Below are 17,906 nucleotides of genomic sequence, written 5' to 3'. Positions count from 1 at the left end.
TAGAAACATTATCATAACATATTTTATATATTTTTCTTTAACTTTGTCATGATTTTTGATTTTAACATCATATTTGGGCCTACCATTTAAGCCCAAAACCCAAATCAAACTAATTTACACCCTAAATTGGTAATATTAATGTTTCATTGTTTCTAAGTAGTAAAAAAAAAACTAAAAAAACTGTAAGCCCAAGTCAAATTGGTGGCAAACAGAATCATACCAAACTTGATCACATTTGTTGCCTTTATGTCTTCTAATGATAAGAGTAGTATAAGTTTGACCCGTAATGTAATTCATTATCTAACCTATTTTGATCAAAGTAAATTTGGGTTGGATTAGGTCTTGATCTGATTATTGTCTTAACTAATTATAATTCATTCAAATTTGATCCAATCTGCCCAATGGCCACCCTTAAGTAAGGGTAGCTTTTGTTCAAATCTTGTATTTATATTGAAAATCTTTCAAATATATAATAAATTTATAGTTGGATCAGTATCAAAGTGATCTAGTGGCTATGTCGCAAAGATGAAACCAATTTAAGCTTTTCAGCCCTTCTCAACAAGGATTTGATTCCCACTTAGACACAGTATAACTTCCGTTTTGTTTTCTTAGTTTACACACATATATTCTTCTTTTTTAAAAATAATAATTTAAGAACCCAAAATTTTAAATCTTGAATCCATCTTTATCAGAAATAACTTATATATCCTTCAAAAATAAAAGTATTCCCACCCCCCAAAACATACTTATAAAACTATATAGTTGACATTTTTTTTTTATAGGGAAGAATAATGCTTTTTTCTATTAAAACCTCTTTTCTACACTATTGACACATTTTTCTTTTGTTGGGCTTAACTGTAAAACATGGGCCGAACCCAATAATAAAGTAGTGTAGTACTATAAAAAAGCGAACAAGTTGTTTTCGGGTTCCAAATTGCTTACGGTCGGTTAACCCGACCCGATCTAAAAATCGTACGCAACTGAAGAGAGAGGTTTTCACTGAAAGTGGAGACACCAGGGTTTCAAGAAACACCGCAAAACCCCTTCAAGAATTCTTCTTCTTGAACGCTAAAAGAATGGTGGGCAAGAAGGGAGGAAGCAAAGGAATGGGGGCAGCAGAAGATGCAGAGGAAGAATTGGCTCGTACCCCTTTGCAAGCTATTATCTTGGCTGATAGTTTCACCACAAAGTTCCGACCCATCACTCTAGAACGCCCTAAAGTAACCTTTCAATACCCTTATCTGCTTTTCCTTTTATTAAATTTATATGGGTTTCAAGAACTTGAATTTCTATCAACCATTTTCTTGTCTTCATGTCTGAAAATTTCTTTTAGTTGTCCCAGACAATCTGAATCTTTGTTGTTTTCGTAATAGTAAAACTTGAACACATTTATCTTAAAAAACACCTTTCTTTCGATATTTAACAATTGGGAACAATCCAAACTTGTGGTATCTTTATTGTAGTTTCTAATTATATCTGAAGCAGACATTACACTTTATCGTCTTGACAAGTAGTACGAGTGGCAAGACTGCTCTTGCATCCGTGAAAGTAGACAGGTGGCACGGGTCTGGCAACCATATCAAAGAAGAATCTGTGTACAGGAGTACCACTCAGATGTATTAGTCATGTTTGTTTGTCTTATTTTATTGAGCAAGAACTTGCTATAGGATATTCAGTCTAAGGAATGAAATTGCATGCTCTAGTTTTTACGGTGCTAATTGTATGAATAATTTAATTGTTAATACAAAGTTGAAATGTGCCTATTTTCTAAGTATATGTATTGACAGATGTAGTGTTATAGGTGTATAATACAGGTTAATGGTTTTTGCATTGCAGGTACTGCTACCATTGGTCAATGCCCCTATGATAGATTATACCTTGGCATGGCTTGAATCTGCTGGTGTTGAAGAAGTTTTTGTTTTCTGTTGTGCTCATTCCAAGCAAGTGATTGATTATTTGGATAAGTCCAATTGGTTTGGCCAACCAAACTTTTCAGTCACAACGATCGAATCACACAATGCTATTAGTGCAGGAGATGCTTTGCGTTTAATCTATGAGCAACACGTGGTATGTAATGACATTTGCTTATCATCTTGCCATCTTCCCCTCAAATTAAAAATCAGTTAGTGGATGTTACAGTTTGTCATACTTATTGAACAAAAAAAGTACATGTTATCCTATGGTTTTCGATTTTAGTATACAACCGGTGATCTCTCTAGATTTTTTAGGATCACATGGAAATAAGGGGTTTTGTCAACAAAGGCACAGGAAAATAGTAAAAAAAAAGTTTGATCCTAATGCCTGGGACTTTATCACGCAATTGGCATCCTGATCCTATCATGTAGATGCCTTAGGGTTAGATAAGTCGTTCCTACTATAGTTTGTGCATTCGAGGAGTGTGGAAAATTATTACTAGTTTTAAAGGCTATAACCTGGTCAAATGAGAGATAACAGTAGAGAAAGGGGAGGTTTGGGCACCAGAGATCTGAGGAAGCAGAACAACAATCTACTGATGAAGTGGCTTTGAAGATACATAATGAACGTTCCAGCGTGCATTATGCCAACAGGTCCCACCACCAACTCTAGCTGAGAAGTTGAGTCACCCTTTTTTTTTCTTCCAGAAATAGAATAGAATAAAGAATGAGATAGTCTATATCCTGTATCGATCATAGGATCACTCTATGAATAGGTCAATTCTCTGTGACCTCCCACCGTTCACGACATCCCTTGCTTCTCGCAAGAACGGCTCCTCGGTGGAGGAGTAGAAGCGCTGGTCCCCTTCGGTCAACTTGCTTGTGCGAGGGGCAAGCTCATGGAAGGATATTATCAAATGCAAATATGAAGATGAAATTGGTGCAACAATGTCAGTGCTGGTACTTAAGGGGGTTGGGGTTAGGAAAACTATCAAAAACTTATGGCTAATCTCTATATGAAAGTGGGAGATGGCAAGAGAACAAAATTCTGGGGAGATGCCTGGAATAAACAGATCCACAATTGAAGGGGATCTTTCTAGGTCTGTTCATACTATGCAACAACCCAGAGGCTAATGTCAAAGATTGCTGGACGCCATAGGGATGGAACTTGTTCACAGGGGCTTTAGCTATTTCCTTTAGATTCCGAAGGAACTAGCTTCTAGGTTGAGTCAATTAATTCACAGGGGCTTTCCAGTTGTCAAAAACGAATTCCGCACAATGTTACAATAGGTAAATGTAACTTCGAAGATGCCTAAGTTGAAACAAGTGTAATTATTATAGAACTTCTTCCATCCAAAACTAAAATTGGCCGTGTCCAGAGTACGGATCAACTCTTCTAATACCCGCTGTCGAATATGGATGTCGATTCATGATCTTAAATTATTTTTTTACATATTTAAAAAGGACAAAAATAAATCACAATTTCACATTAAAGGTACTAATAAATTTTATGGGAATTTTTAGTAAAATTTTTTGGACTCCCCGAATAGTTATATCACCATTCTTTTGGGATGAAGGGAGTATCTTTTTCACATGATGCACAAATCATTGGGAACAAGCAACAATAGTTTTGCAAATCATAGATCAAAGACTCCTCTTGATTCTTCTGTCTTTGTACTTTTGTCACCCTCACTGTGTGCATTTTGGGGTGTACGTACAAGTGGTTTAAAGATTCTAATGAACATATTTTCTCTAAACTCTACCATCACTTCTTCTTTAATAACTTCCTGCGAAATGGGAAATAGAAAAGCACTAATATACTTGCTTACCCTTCCTTTGGATAGCATATGGAAAGGCTAAGATAGCTGTATTAATGCATAATCTAACATGACTTTATCTGAGCAGGACTTGGTTAGAGTCTTAGATTAATCATTATGACGTTGTGTATTTGCAATCCGTGATGCAAACATTGTTTGCTTAGGAGATAGAATTGTAAAATGAATCAAACAGGGATGAAAACCATGGGAGATCATGGTTCAAAACTTAGTCGAGGCAAAAAAATGCAAGGTGATATCTTCCCATCTATCTTAGCCTTGGTGAATAGAGTTGTGTGGTACTTGTGCCGGTGAAGGTAGTAGATACCTGGTAAAATAGTTGAGGCACACACAAGTTGATCCGAACACCACCGTTATAGAAAAGATCAAAGATCAAAGTCGACATTGAACAGTGTGTGCAGTCCATGTTTGTTTTCGGAGATGAGGAAGATGTTTTCCTCTCCTCTTTGTGTTCACTGTTCTCTGTGTGCTTAAACTTGTAGACTTAATATTGTTGAATTTGGAGTAATCTTTTGTCAATGTGATTAGTTGACTCAACTTTTTGGCTTTTGAAGATACGCGGTGATTTTATCCTCGTCAGTGGAGATACTGTGAGCAACATGTCACTATCACAGGCACTTAAGGAACATAAGGAGAGACGAAGAAAGGATAGCAATGCTGTAATGACCATGGTCATTAAACAATCAAAGGCTTCACCTGTAACTCGCCAATCTCGTCTTGGAACTGAAGAGCTTTTTATGGTAATTGATCCAGAGACGAAGCAGCTGCTGTATTATGAAGACAGGGGAGATAATTTAAAAGGATATTTGTCTCTTGACAAGGCATTGCTCACTGATAATACTTCCATTTCCCTTCAAAATGACAAGCAGGTTTGTTTTGTTACTCTTGTTATAATAGTCTAGTCTTGCTAGTACTGCTACTAGTTTGACCAATATTCTTGATAATCTGTGTTGCATGATCTGGTTTTAATTACTTGAGAAAGATGAGGTTATTGGATGAGCTGGACGAGTGGTTGCCTTTTCTATTCCTCTCTTGCTTGAATTTTATTGACAATGTTATTTACGGATTACATCTGCCAAAACAATTTTTTTGTTTTAATTTCAATGCAAATGTTTTGCAATAGTCAGTATTTGTGGTTCATATGTTTGTTTTGCCTCATGGCTAGAGAGGAATCAGAGATGTCATGAAGGAAAGCAGAGCAACATACAAAGATTTAAGCTTAATTGTTTAGCTCTGTATTATTTTTGGTGTAAACAAGTAGTCTTAGATAGCTCAGAAGTAATCAGCACAACTATAGACTGGCTGTAATTTGGTAGGTATAGGAGCCTATGTAACTACAACACTTTTGGAGGGGAACTACACTTTTGAGGTAGTATACCTGTGGATAAATATAGACTAACTGTTACTTTTATAAAAAAAAATGTTTGTTTTGCCTCAATAACACATGGCAGAGTTTAACATAGTTTAGGTATTGCATCTGATGAGGTTTATTTACTTTTTAACATAGTTTAGGTATTGCATCTGGTGAGGTTTATTTACTTTCCTTTGTTGACTTCACCAACTTGTTATTTACTCATGTTTTTAAATGCCATTGTTTCTTCTTTCGTAGTAAAATCCTTCATTAATAGATGAACTAGTAAGCAAAGTCCTAGTTTCTTGTAGCTAAATTTACTCTTCACATGTGATGCTATTCTTCCTTCCATTATCTTATTTTGGAGAAGGCTCCTGATTATTGTCATTTCTTTCTATTTATTTTTGTGATGAATGATTGGTAAGTGTTGGTTGCAGGATTGCTACATTGACATTTGCTCCCCAGAAGTTTTGAGTCTTTTCACGGATAATTTTGACTATCAACATTTGCGGCGTGATTTCGTGAAGGGGTTGCTCGTCGATGATGTATGTATAACCCTTTGTATTTCTTTTGACGAATGCTGCCCTTCTACCCAAGAAAAAGTGAGAAGGTCAAGCGAAAACATAATTCCAAGTATGCATTGAAAAAATGTTCCTAGTGTGGTTTCACCCCAAAATCTTGCTACTGGTTTTGAATGGTTTGTGTATGGCGATGTCTTCACTCGTAAATTTTCACCTTGTGTAATGGGAATGCCAGAAGAATGAATTAGTTATTATTGAACCTAAGTAAGTAAATAGATATTTTTACTAACTCATTAGCTCTGGCTTAGATAGTTTGTATAGTTAGCCAGAGATTTTTTTGTAAGCTCAAATGCCATATCTTGTAAATTTTGCATCTTCCCGATGCTGTTATTAATACCACTTATCTTATCAAAAAAAGAAAGTAAATAGATATAATCGTTTCATTACAATTTTGGTGAACCAGTTCTCTTGCCCGTAAGTTCACTTAAGTTCATGTAAAAAAAATTATCCTAAAATTGGGTTTTACATGCATGAGGAAGTAGGTTAGGAATCTGTAATGACCCATTCTTAAAGTTTAGCTGGATTCTTATGTTCTTTTACATAGTATGAAAGTACGTTGAGTTGTTGTATTTGAGTATCACCAATACCTTTCATGTGTATGGAATGATTGAGATGAATCTGGTCCGCATGTTAGGAGGCGTGTTGGAGAAGTAATTAGATAAATAAAAGTTTTTAAAATATTTAAGCTTTCGGTACTTGCTTTCAATCTTAAAGAAGCGGAAACAGAGTCAAGTGCATCCAGTATAGTTTTAGCCAAGTTCAAGTGAGACATGGTACTATCCATCTTTCATGGTCAGTTTCTTTAGCTATGAATATATCAATTGAAATCTCTCTCCTGTTTGCGTTGCTGAGCATCTCTTCTTGCTTCCTACATCCATATCTTATCCTCAACTTACTTTTTCTTTTTTCAGATAATGGGTTATAAAATTTACACTCATGAAATTCATTCAAGTTATGCGGCTAGAATTGACAATTATAGAAGTTACCACACCATTAGCAAGGACATAATTCAGCGTTGGACATATCCTTTGGTGCCTGATGTCCAATTTTTTGGAAATTCTGCTACTAAATTGGAAAGGCAGGGCATGTATCGAGCACCTGGTAAGGACCAATTCCATCTTATCTTCTCCCTTACTAGAACATGTTGCTAATGGATTAACTTAGGATGGACATTTTGAAGATGGAAATATTGAATTACAATTTATGGTATTCTCTACTTTTTGGTAGATGGATTGTATACATGAGTTTTTTTCCACATTAATAAAATTATTTAGCTTATCAAAAGGAATATTGGATATCAATTTCAAAACTGCGGCTAACTTAGCTACTGAGCAAGAAAGACTGATGGATGGAAATTTAAAGGACATGTAATGACTTCAAAAAATGTGGTAATCTAACAGGTTTTGCTGTTCACAGGATTTAACTTTTATTGCTTTAGTATCTGATGTGCTTGTTGTTGAGGATTTGTGTAGTTGAACCCATCTAGTTTGAGATGGAGGTCCAGTAGTTTTTCTTATAGCATCTGATGTCCTTGTAAGTTACGAGGTTTTGCTGCTAGAACACATGCTATATAATAAAGCAAGCTAGCTATATAAATTGCGAGGTTTTGCTGCTAATATATGCTCATATCATCTTGGATGTACTTTTTTGTGAAAGTGGTATAGGTGATATAGATTTTGTCATTTTTTCTGGACTCTTTTGACATGTTGTTTACCTGCCATTTCTTAGAAATTAAGCAATCCCGCTCATCGAAAATTGGTCCCTTTACTGTCATTGGGTCTGGAACCAGTATTGGGAACAACACAGAGATTTCGAATTCAGTTGTTGGGGAAGGTTGCTCAATTGGGTCAAATGTCACTATAGAAGGTTGCTATATATGGCATAATGTCACTATTGAAGATGGCTGCAAATTGAAGCACTCAATAGTTTGCGACGGTGTGACAATGAAGTCTGGAGCAGCTTTAGAGCCTGGTGTCGTCTTGTCTTTTAAGGTAAGTGCCTCTAAAGAACCAAGAATACACACTTTTTTTTTCTGGATGTACTAGTTAGACCTGTTTTTGATGAATTTCAATTAAGCAATTCACACAACGTAACGTTGCCTCAAGACATCATCTCTTAGGAGGCGGAGACCAGATTATTCATGTTAAGCTTTCTTGGCGGTTCTTTCCAGACAGGCAGTTTACCTTTATATGTTTCTTGCTTTTGACTAAGATCTGGTGCCACCTCTTTAAGCATTTCTTTGTCAATAAATTGGTCAGTTCAAATGAATCTATGGTAAATCATATCAGGGGTTTCTACCCTTCCTCAATGCCATGGTAAATCCTCATCGTCAAAGGGATATATTAAACTGAAACCAGAAATTTGACACTTAAGATCAGGTTTCTATCTTATGCTTAGCTCATATACTGAAGTCATGAGTTGTGGCATAGAGGGTTATTCTACTTGACCATGGAGGTAGCACTTCTAACTTTAAAGGGTTTAGACCTTGCAAAATTAATAGTGAGGCAGAGATCTTATGTCACATTTGAATTCTTGATTAGATATGAATGTTTCTTAATTACCCTAGATTGTTTCTGCTTACTACAATATGTCCTATTTTTTCCCGTCATAATTTGCCTTTGCCTTAGAGCACCACTTGTGGGATCACACTAAGTATGTTGTCGTATAATTTGCCTTTGCCCCAGGTAACGGTTCTTGATTGAACTTAATGCACACCAATGTCGCACACTCATGTACCTAGTTTTCCTTTCTTTTAGGCTGCACCAACATATTTGTCTGTTTGATAACCCCAGCCTTTCCCTTTTTTTTATACTTTGAAATGATAGCATCTATCCTCCTCAGGTTGTGATTGGCAGGAATTTCCTTGTACCTGCTTACTCCAAGGTATCTTTGCATCAGCAACCTATCAGGCAAGATAGTGATGAGGAACTGGAATATGCTGACAATAGTAGTGGGATCACTGAAAGTCCATGTAACTTTTCTGACTTTTGAATATTGTATTTTGGTGAAGTGAGATAATAAATTTGGCTCGTATTTTTCTATATTGTACCATAGATGATAGACACCCAGGTGGAATGATGTTGGCGTTTTTACACATTCTTGTCTCTTCGCCTACACTTCTTGAAATTTGATTATCCCTGAGGACTTCCACACAAATATGCACTCCTGAAAACTGTTACTTAGTACTGAAGTACGGTAGGAAAAAATAATTATCATCTATGCTTGAGAATGGTTTCTCAGTTATGCAAATAATCATCATAGACTCCTAAGCCAAATTACTTAACCTAGTTTCTTTCCTATTCCGTCCTAAATTCTAGATTTTCCCAAAATAGGGACGTTCAGAATCTTAAATAATTTTGACACAACTCAAATTTAGGACAGAATAAGAGCGAAACTATGGTAAGTAATTTGACATAGGAGAAATATGACTAGATGGCCCACCTGAGAGGTGTCTACTAATGTTATGAGGCTTATGCTGGATTTTTCTGAAGTAGCTTAAAATTTCGAAAGACAATCAAATCAATATTTTGCACTTAAATGTGGAATCCTCCATTTATTTTCATTTTTTTGGTTTTGGGACAATGTCATAAAAGTTAAAAGTTTGAACACATTTAGAGACTTGGAACAGGGTGAAGTGCTTCTAAACAACCCAGGGCAACCACAAAAACTACATTAACATACCCAGTGTAGTCCCACACAATGGGGTCTGGGGATGGGGAGGGTAGAGTGTATGCATATCTTATTTTCTACCTCAGAGGCTCTGAGGTAGAGAGGTTGTTTCTGATAGATCTCCGGTTCAAGGCAAAAAAAGTCTAGAAAAACATAATGGAAGTACAAGAGACTATAGACAGTAACAAAAACAATAGATAGTAACATAACAATACTACTACAAATATTACTACAAACGAACTACACGAAATAATAAGATAGTAACAGAAATCGAAGAACAAGAAACCACAATAGTAGTCCTACGACCTTGATAGGTGAAGGCAAGCATGAAGGGATAAAGTTCCATGGGCCTACCACCTCAATAGATGTGTCAACACCTTTGATCGGTGAAGTATTTATAGGAAGCACCTTGGTAGGTGATGTTTGTTCCTTGCAGGCTTTAGACTTTGGCTTGTCTGTCGTGTACGTCCCAACAGTGTTCCGTGCATGTTGAAACCTTCAATTTTGTCTTTAGAATATTTTCTTTTAGCCTTTTTCTGAGCATTTGATTATATATCGTATTTTTATAATTAAAAAATTGTGAGATTATTATTTATAGATATAATAAATAATTTTTGTACATTTTTGGATGTATAATACATATTTCCATAATATTTATATTTTATCTTATGGCGTTACTTGGAAGAAAGTCATCTCGTTGGCTGCCCAACTGCCTTGGGGCTATTGGCCTGCCCATTATAAATAAAGTTCTACCTTTTTGGTGTTGGAGGAGTAATTGATTCGAAATGTTGCAATTCTCCGTTTGGTAGAGTCAAACTAGTTTCCTGTTTGCTAGACATTAAACTATGAGTCCTAAAATGTGCATCTTGTGCTTGTTGGTAAATGATGTCTTCTGGTGTTTTATAATTTGTTGTTGTTAGTACTGTTATATGGTTTTTATAAGATTCTCTATTATTTATGAATTAACGATCCTTAAATTGATTTACATCAGCTGTCTCTGGTACTTTGGACCTGTTGAATGAGGAAGAGAGGACTGAGTTACCTGACTCACAAGAGTATGAGGTAAGTTTTAAGGCTTGCTGCTAAAATTACTTCTCAAATAAAGATTGAGCACAAAATGCTTCTTTGAAAGAGTACTTCTCGGAAAAACTATTTTGATGAATGTGTTTCTCTTTTTGAAACTGAAACTGATGTGCTTCTCAGTAAGAAATTTTAGAAGTTTGTTCAAATAGATTTTTAGTTATCATACTATCGCATGTATTTGATCAAATTAGAGGTTTACATAGGACATTGATATTGCAGGTGATCTTGCACCCCTCAGATGTGATCGTTTTGTTGTCTTATCCTGTTTGTATGTCCGCACATCCATATTAACATATGTATTTCTACGACATTCTAATTAGAATTTGTTGTTACATCTTCATCTTTCATGCCATTCTCCTGGAAGATTGTAGCCTAGATATCTGAATTGTCTGCATTCAGGAACCACAACTCCGTCTAATCTTACATCAACTTTATTCTTCTTATGGAGGCTAAACTTGGGTGCACTTATTCTCTCATACTTTTACTTATCCTAAAATCCTTGTTACTCACTGTAATGTTTCAATTGTACTTTGCTTGTATCTCAGTGCAACTAGACCTTGAAAATTAGCTATTTTCTAGTCGATTAGGTTCCTGCTAACCCTTTTGTCTTGATGGACTCTTCGTTCTTGTAATCTTTGGATATGTTGTATTCATCTCTTTCTGGTCTGAGATATTGTAAATGTTCGGAAATGCGAGTCTCAACATCTCTTCTCATAATCAGTTGTGACTCTAGCAGTTGATTCTACTGTCATTCCCTACCATCAAAGTTATGTTGCCAATGAAGTCTTCCGCTTCCTTAATGGGGGCTTTGTTGAAAATTCAGAAAACTTTCGCCTCATGTCTCTCCTCTCCCCTTCAACCAATTTCTTTGGATACATAACGTCCTCCCTGCCGACTAAGTGAGACTTCCTACCCTGTTTGTTGAAATAGAAAGTTTTTTTTGAGAAAAGCATAGAAAGTTCTTTTAGATCCTTTTCAATTTATCTGTGACACTGATTGGGTGCTTGAAGCTGCGTTATGAAGTCATGTAGGTGTTATTCAGTCTTTGAGTTTCTTGTCCATAGGTGCCCAAGATGGGAAACAAATGGAAAGAGATGCAAAACACCTGTCTGAAATTCTTTATTAAAAAAAAAGAAGAAGGAAAAACAAGTCACCTGTGTGAAATTCTTTATTAAAAAAAAAGAAGGAAAAACAAGTCACCTGTGTGAAATTCTGTATCTTGTTTGAAAAGACAAATCTGTTATGATGCGTCGTTAGTTGTTTGTTTCTTATGCCTTATCCTGATTTTCCAGGTTGGTGATGGTGGAGTAGGTTTCATATGGCTAGTCAGTGAGGCTGGACAGGAAGAAGAATGGAGACACTCTGTTGCACCAATTCCTGTGGATAAACTTGTTGCGATCATGCAAATCTCTAATGATGAAGCGGATTTACCAAATGAAGATGGTGCTTTTCTTCCACCTTCTGGAGAGCTGGGACCTGACTCTATTACTAATGATTCCAATGAAGACGCTGAAGACATTAGAGATGACTCTGTGATTTTTGAAAGAGAAGTAGGTTTTGATGGGAATATTTATGATCATTTCGTAGAACTGTATCATAGATTAAGATTTCCTTTCCATTTGTTACTACAGGTTGAAGCAACTTTTCAAAGGGCTGTAGAGGAAGATGTAACCGATGACCATGTAATCTTAGAAGTTAATTCATTGCGGTATGTTAACTAGAATTCAATAAATATCTTATATTCTTGAGTATGGTGTCTTGAGAAAAGCTCTTTTCATGGAATTAACTTTTGCTCTTCCCTCCTGTTCGCTCCAGTTGCTGCATTATTTCATACCAGTTTTACTACAAGATTTCCACTTTCTGTATATTCTGTAGGGTGATAAGTGTGCACCCAAAAGTTCCATCTCTTGCCTTTTGGACAACTTCTTTAATTTCTGCTTGGTCGAAGTGCTACTTGGCTTAGTGTATCTTTGCAAGGTTAAAGCAGCATTTTTCCTCTCCTCCTTCTGTCTTCTGTTTCTTTTTCTTTTTTCATCTTACCATCTTCAAGTATGTATTTGGCTGTCCTACTTTTTTGCCTGTCTCCTGCAAGAGAGTGTTCTGCTTCCAGTGGCGGAGCCAAGATTTTCAATAAGGGGTTCAAAATCTGAAAAAATACACACGAAGTAGTTGAAGGGGGTTCGACATCTACTATATATACCTAAAAAATTATTTTAACCATGTATAAATCATAGAATTTTCCGCCGAAGGGGGTTCGGATGAACCCCCTAATTGTAAGGTGGCTCCGCAACTGTCTGCTTCTCGTCTTTGACCTTTCCTTCATTACTGTACTCCTCTACACTGTATATGCAGACTTATCGTGAACGAATTCCCTGGTCTCATGTTGTTTGTCTTACTCTGGTTAGACCCAAAATTTCTGAGTGCAATTGAAAGTACATAAGAGGATGAATTGAGCTCTAGAAAGTATTATTAAGTAAACATAAATATGGAAACCTCCAGATTATTTGTAGATAGTGCTGAGCAAATCTGTGGCCTCCTGCCTTTACCTCAACTACTTGCATTTATCTCTTGTATATTTTCACATTTGCTATCCCTCTGCACTATCCTTATTTATTTCTGATGGTAGAAGGAGAAACATATTGCCATAGGAAGAAAGACTAGTGAATTGAGGCTTGGTTGTTGTTGCTGCATTTTAATTTCTGACTTCATTCAGAAGTAATTCGCAAGATCGTGCACAATCTTTTGAGGTAGTATACCTGTGGATAAATATAGACTAACTGATACATTTCTCAAAAAAAAAAAAGATCGTGCACAATCTGTTATTTGTCAGGAGTCTTTATTTTTGTTAAAGACGTATATGGTTAGTACTAATTTTTTGTCGCAGGACTATCTATGCTTGTCCAACATACCAAACGACCCCCTTAGTGAAAATGTGAAGACAGTAGAATCTTTAGTGCTAAATAAGCTTTAGCTTTGGAGAAATGCTTTGCAGGACAGAGATATGATTCAAATGCCAAATCTCTCTCATTGTCTGTCTTGCACAAAAAAAATAATTCTATTGTGCGATCTTCTGTGTTCAGATTGTTTATGCCTTCCTTCTCTATTTTATTGCAGGTTGTCATACAATATGGCATCTGCAGATTGTGCTGGTGCTTTATTTTATTCGGTGATGAAATTGGCACTGGATGCTCCACATGACTCGCCTAGTAAGTTTTCCTTCTATTTTTGTGTTTCACAATATCCCAGGTTGTTGTAATCATCTGTTAGGTTGCTTTTTCTATTGCAACTTGACACAGATTGCTGGATTTATGGCATTCTGTGGTGAGCGGTGCTAGTTTTCCTGTATTCATCAAAGAGAAGAGAAATAACTTTCTATAGTGTAGATTCAGATTCACTTTGTCAACTTGAATGTCCACCAAATGGACATCTGTTGCATAAATTCAAAGATCATTTGATATGCATGTCAAGCATTGAAGCACTAGTCCCTTAAAGCTATAAGCCAATTACAAATAGAACTTTTTAGGTCAATAACATTGTCTTTTGGCTTCCATTTCCAGTTTCTGAGATTAATTTTCTACTCTTTGTTGATGTTCTGTTGTTTGCTGTGCATGTGCATTTGTACTTGTATGCTTGTATTTTGCTTTGTAAATATGATATGGTTTAGATACTGAGTTTTAAGTATTCATTTCCATCACTTTCTTGATCTCAGACACTAATATCTTGGCAAGATATAAAGAATTTAGCTGGATGCACTTTCTTCCATCTTTTTTTCCCCACTCTTTTCTTTCTGGAGGTGGCCTATATTTTGTCTAGTCTTTTATGCTTTTTTTGTCCGCTTATGTCATATGGTTTGTGTATTCATCACACATATATATTTATATATATTCTTTTTCAGATGAATTGTACAAGAATGTTGTCTCCACGGTTAGAAAATGGAAAAAGCTTCTGAAATATTACTTGCCAAGCATTGATGAAGAGGTAAAGAAACTTCTCCTCTCTCTCCAAAACAGGTAAACTAAAATAAAGTAATGAATTTTTTTTAACCAGCCTGAGGCTATAGGTAGTGAAAATTAATTACATAATTAAATTGGACCAGAGGTGTGTTAACTTGCCACCTATCTGTTGGTTGTTTATCTTACCCAAAGAAATGTTGGTTCTTAAAAATCATAGGGGTAAATGTTTTTCCATCAGTTATGATGTTGGGTAACTATTTCACATTTTTGGTGCTCATGAATATTCTGACTTTGATTGTCAGATTGAAGTAATTTTGAAGTTTGAAGAAATGTGCTTGGAGTCTGCCAGGGAATATTCTCCATTATTTGTACAGGTATGCTGTTTCGTTCTTAGAAGTTGCTTCAGTTTGTAGCCAATTGTTGGAGGATTGAATTATTCTTTCCAGTTGTTTGGCTGTTAGATGTGCGTAGCAAAGGGTTAGATCTACACAATCTATAATACAATCTTGTTGTCTACTCGTCTTAACAAGTAAAAAGCAATTCATTTTGCAAGTTGTTAATAGTGTTAAAGATAGTCTATATGAATAATACTTGTAAAGAAACACTAAATGAATATTTTTAAAAAATTATTTCACTATTTGCTGTCTCAAATTCTGATAGTAGATTTGCTTTTGCTGTGTTGGCATGACGTGGGGTGTCCTAAAGAGCCTTATATCCACTGCTAGCTGAATCCCCTTGTTTTATTTGGACTATTACTGAGAAGAGAGTTGAAAATGTTGTCGAGGAAAGAGTTGAAGTTCCCTTGCTTTTGTCCCCTAGCCAACAACTCGTTGCACCTTAATGTCCATTTGCAATTTACTGCCTTCCCACATCAATTAAATAAGAGAAACAAGGGCCATTGATGGGTAAGTGGCTATGAAGATATGTGGTTGATGTCACACCCTGAATCTGGAGAAAACACCAATGCATGTACCTTACCATCGAGCAAACCAACACTCATTTTATGCTTAGGCTTAGACAGCTATGCATCATGATAACAGAAATGTTAGAACCTGAATTCATAGAACTTGTGGCTCATCAACCTTAAAATCATTTAGAACTTCTATACTAATCCATGAAATACACACAATACAATTCTGAACATAATTACACGACCCTCAATGAACTTGGAACTTGTAATGACAAGGATTATAAAATGCATACACCTAAGTAGATATGGGTGTGGTAACAAGGCTTATTATACAATCCTGGAGGAGTCAAATGCCAGCCTAATCTGCTTCCCCTAATTTTCCATTTGCGCCTGCAAAAGGGAAAAAACAACAATATGGCCCAAACAAGGCCGAGTACATTCACTATATGTGACAACTCTCCAATTCACCAGATGAAGCTTCCTATCGCCTTCTGCTGTGTCTCGTAAAAAGTTACACTAAAGTCTTTCCAACCTCTCAGTCACTTCGCCAGGGGCTTGCAAAAGTGACTGGAATATGTAGATATGCTAGAAAGAGTACTTTTGATCAAAACTTGTTCGACAAGTACCTTTTTTGCTATCCCCGCAAGCCACTTCTTTACTCTCTTGAACAATGGATACACTGCAAGATCTTTGCTTGAATTAATCAACAGACCAACGATGGACGGGAACACCCACCAAATTCAGTCACAGTCTTGCCGGAAAAACGAGAATCAGAAAACCCTTCCCTTATTCAAACTTTTTTTGTGCTATCACACAACTTCTCTTGTTTGATCATGTATACTGCATCTGACCTACTTAAATATCCCCTATTCAATCTAACCTATATATATCATTCCTCTATTTTGTCCCTCCACAGATTTTGCATCATCTGTACGATCAGGATATTATACAAGAAGAGGCAATACTTGACTGGGCTTCTGAAAAGGAAGGAGCAGAGGAGTCGGATAAGGTTTTTGTCAAGCAATCAGAAAAATTTATTCAGGTTTGTAGTTACAGCACTTGTAACTTTGCATTAGATGACCTACCAGTATTGACAGTAACCTCGAAGATTCATTGGTCTATTTCGATGATTGATCTGTTTAACCTATCTTGTCATTCCATCCCAACCTCTCCCCACCCCCTGATCCCCAATTCTCAGGAAAGAAATGACAAGTGATTTACTAACTTGTAAATTGAAAAAAAGAGAAGAAAAGCAAAGTTTGTCTTTTCAATATTGCCCGCTTTACTACTTGAATCATGCATGCACCTTATGAACTCTGAATTTTCTTGCAGTGGCTCAAGGAAGCATCTGAAGAAGAGGACGAGGATTGACACAGTTATTCTAGACCGTAAATTTAAAGCTGTTTCAACTACCTACAGCTACCTTACAGTTTGCCCTTGGATGAACGTGGTACTCACTACTCAGAAACCTGACACAGCTGAGAATCAAAACCTTCACCTCCTTCTCCGTCGCATAACCTAAATGTGTCATTTATACTCACTTGTATAATCATCAAATAATTCATCTATAGTAAAACTGAGGTCCCATTTAGTCTGTAGTCTCTTCTGTAGCAATTGCAGAGGTCAGTTTTGTTTCAATAGAATTGTCTCGAGGAAACTTCGATATGTCAACTGTGTGCGGAAATGTCAAGTAGTGAAGGATTAGTTGCAATGAAGCTTCAGATGTTGGAGGGAGACATTGTTTCCTGCTAGGTAATTGGAAGTTCTATGCCATAAAACAACATTCAAGCTTCTATATATTGATTTTTTTCACTAAATCCGTAGAACCGCTTTGTTGTAACTATGACACCTTTTGGTGTCTTCTTGAGTATCTCACAAGAGTTTGTTTTATGTTATTGCTGTTGTATATTAACTTTTTCCTTCTCTGTTTATAGTTCTCAATTTTTCTTTTCTGAAATCCTCATTACCCCGCTAAAATAGACTGTTAAAGTTGTTTCAGTAGGAACAGCTTCATTTAATGATTTTATTGGTTTTTCCTAGGGGCAGTGTAAATGTGTCTTCACATAATCAGTGCAATTTAACTTGGTGTTGAAGATTATCACTTATCTTATTTTCAAGTTATTAATTTCATGTTTATTGTTGGATGCTTTCAATTACCTTTAAAGGGACTTGAGTGTAGAAATTTTTACACTGTAGATGCATAGAAGTTGAAGCGTATCTTATTTATTAGTGTGTTGGCCAACCAAATGAGTAGTTTCTAGAAGCATCTAAAAGAACTCAGGCCACAATTAGCAGAATGATCCACGAATGAGAAAAGGAAAAGAAATCAATAATATTTTGAACTGGCTATATGATGCCAATTTCATAACAAGTATTAGATGATCTATAAATGTTTTCTTCATTTTTGTGTTACAAACAACAGACGTTGCTGTCATGAAGATGCTTTGTACACCATTTTGGTGTATTCACTTCCTTCAATGTTTCTTGAGTGTTAGTTGACAACTCTTTTCATATGTATTCCTATCACTTGTAGATGTAAGCAAATTTACATCTCCTCATGTTGGTATTATTTGGCATGTAAGCAAATTTGTATTCCTTTTTGGAAAAGAAA

The 17,906-nt window shown here is 36.0% G+C and overlaps 1 protein-coding gene across 1 annotated transcript; it reads left to right on the top strand.

The window, feature by feature from the left end:
* Positions 1 to 936: 936 nt before the first annotated feature.
* LOC102582739 (translation initiation factor eIF-2B subunit epsilon) lies at positions 937 to 17,224 on the top strand. Its single transcript, XM_006347773.2, has 15 exons — positions 937 to 1,220; positions 1,837 to 2,067; positions 4,303 to 4,617; positions 5,537 to 5,644; positions 6,592 to 6,781; positions 7,409 to 7,671; positions 8,522 to 8,651; positions 10,341 to 10,411; positions 11,725 to 11,982; positions 12,064 to 12,140; positions 13,547 to 13,638; positions 14,328 to 14,410; positions 14,688 to 14,759; positions 16,212 to 16,337; positions 16,628 to 17,224. Exons 1-15 carry the CDS (start codon positions 1,077 to 1,079, stop codon positions 16,664 to 16,666), a joined length of 2,199 nt encoding a protein of 732 aa, XP_006347835.1. The 5' UTR covers positions 937 to 1,076; the 3' UTR covers positions 16,667 to 17,224.
* The last annotated feature ends 682 nt before the right edge of the window (positions 17,225 to 17,906 follow it).

This window comes from Solanum tuberosum, unplaced genomic scaffold (assembly GCF_000226075.1).
Source record: "Solanum tuberosum cultivar DM 1-3 516 R44 unplaced genomic scaffold, SolTub_3.0 scf00092, whole genome shotgun sequence".
Taxonomy (NCBI): domain Eukaryota; kingdom Viridiplantae; phylum Streptophyta; class Magnoliopsida; order Solanales; family Solanaceae; genus Solanum; species Solanum tuberosum.
The sequence above is the reverse complement of the archived record's forward strand: the minus strand, read 5'-3'. Positions and strand labels throughout refer to the sequence as shown.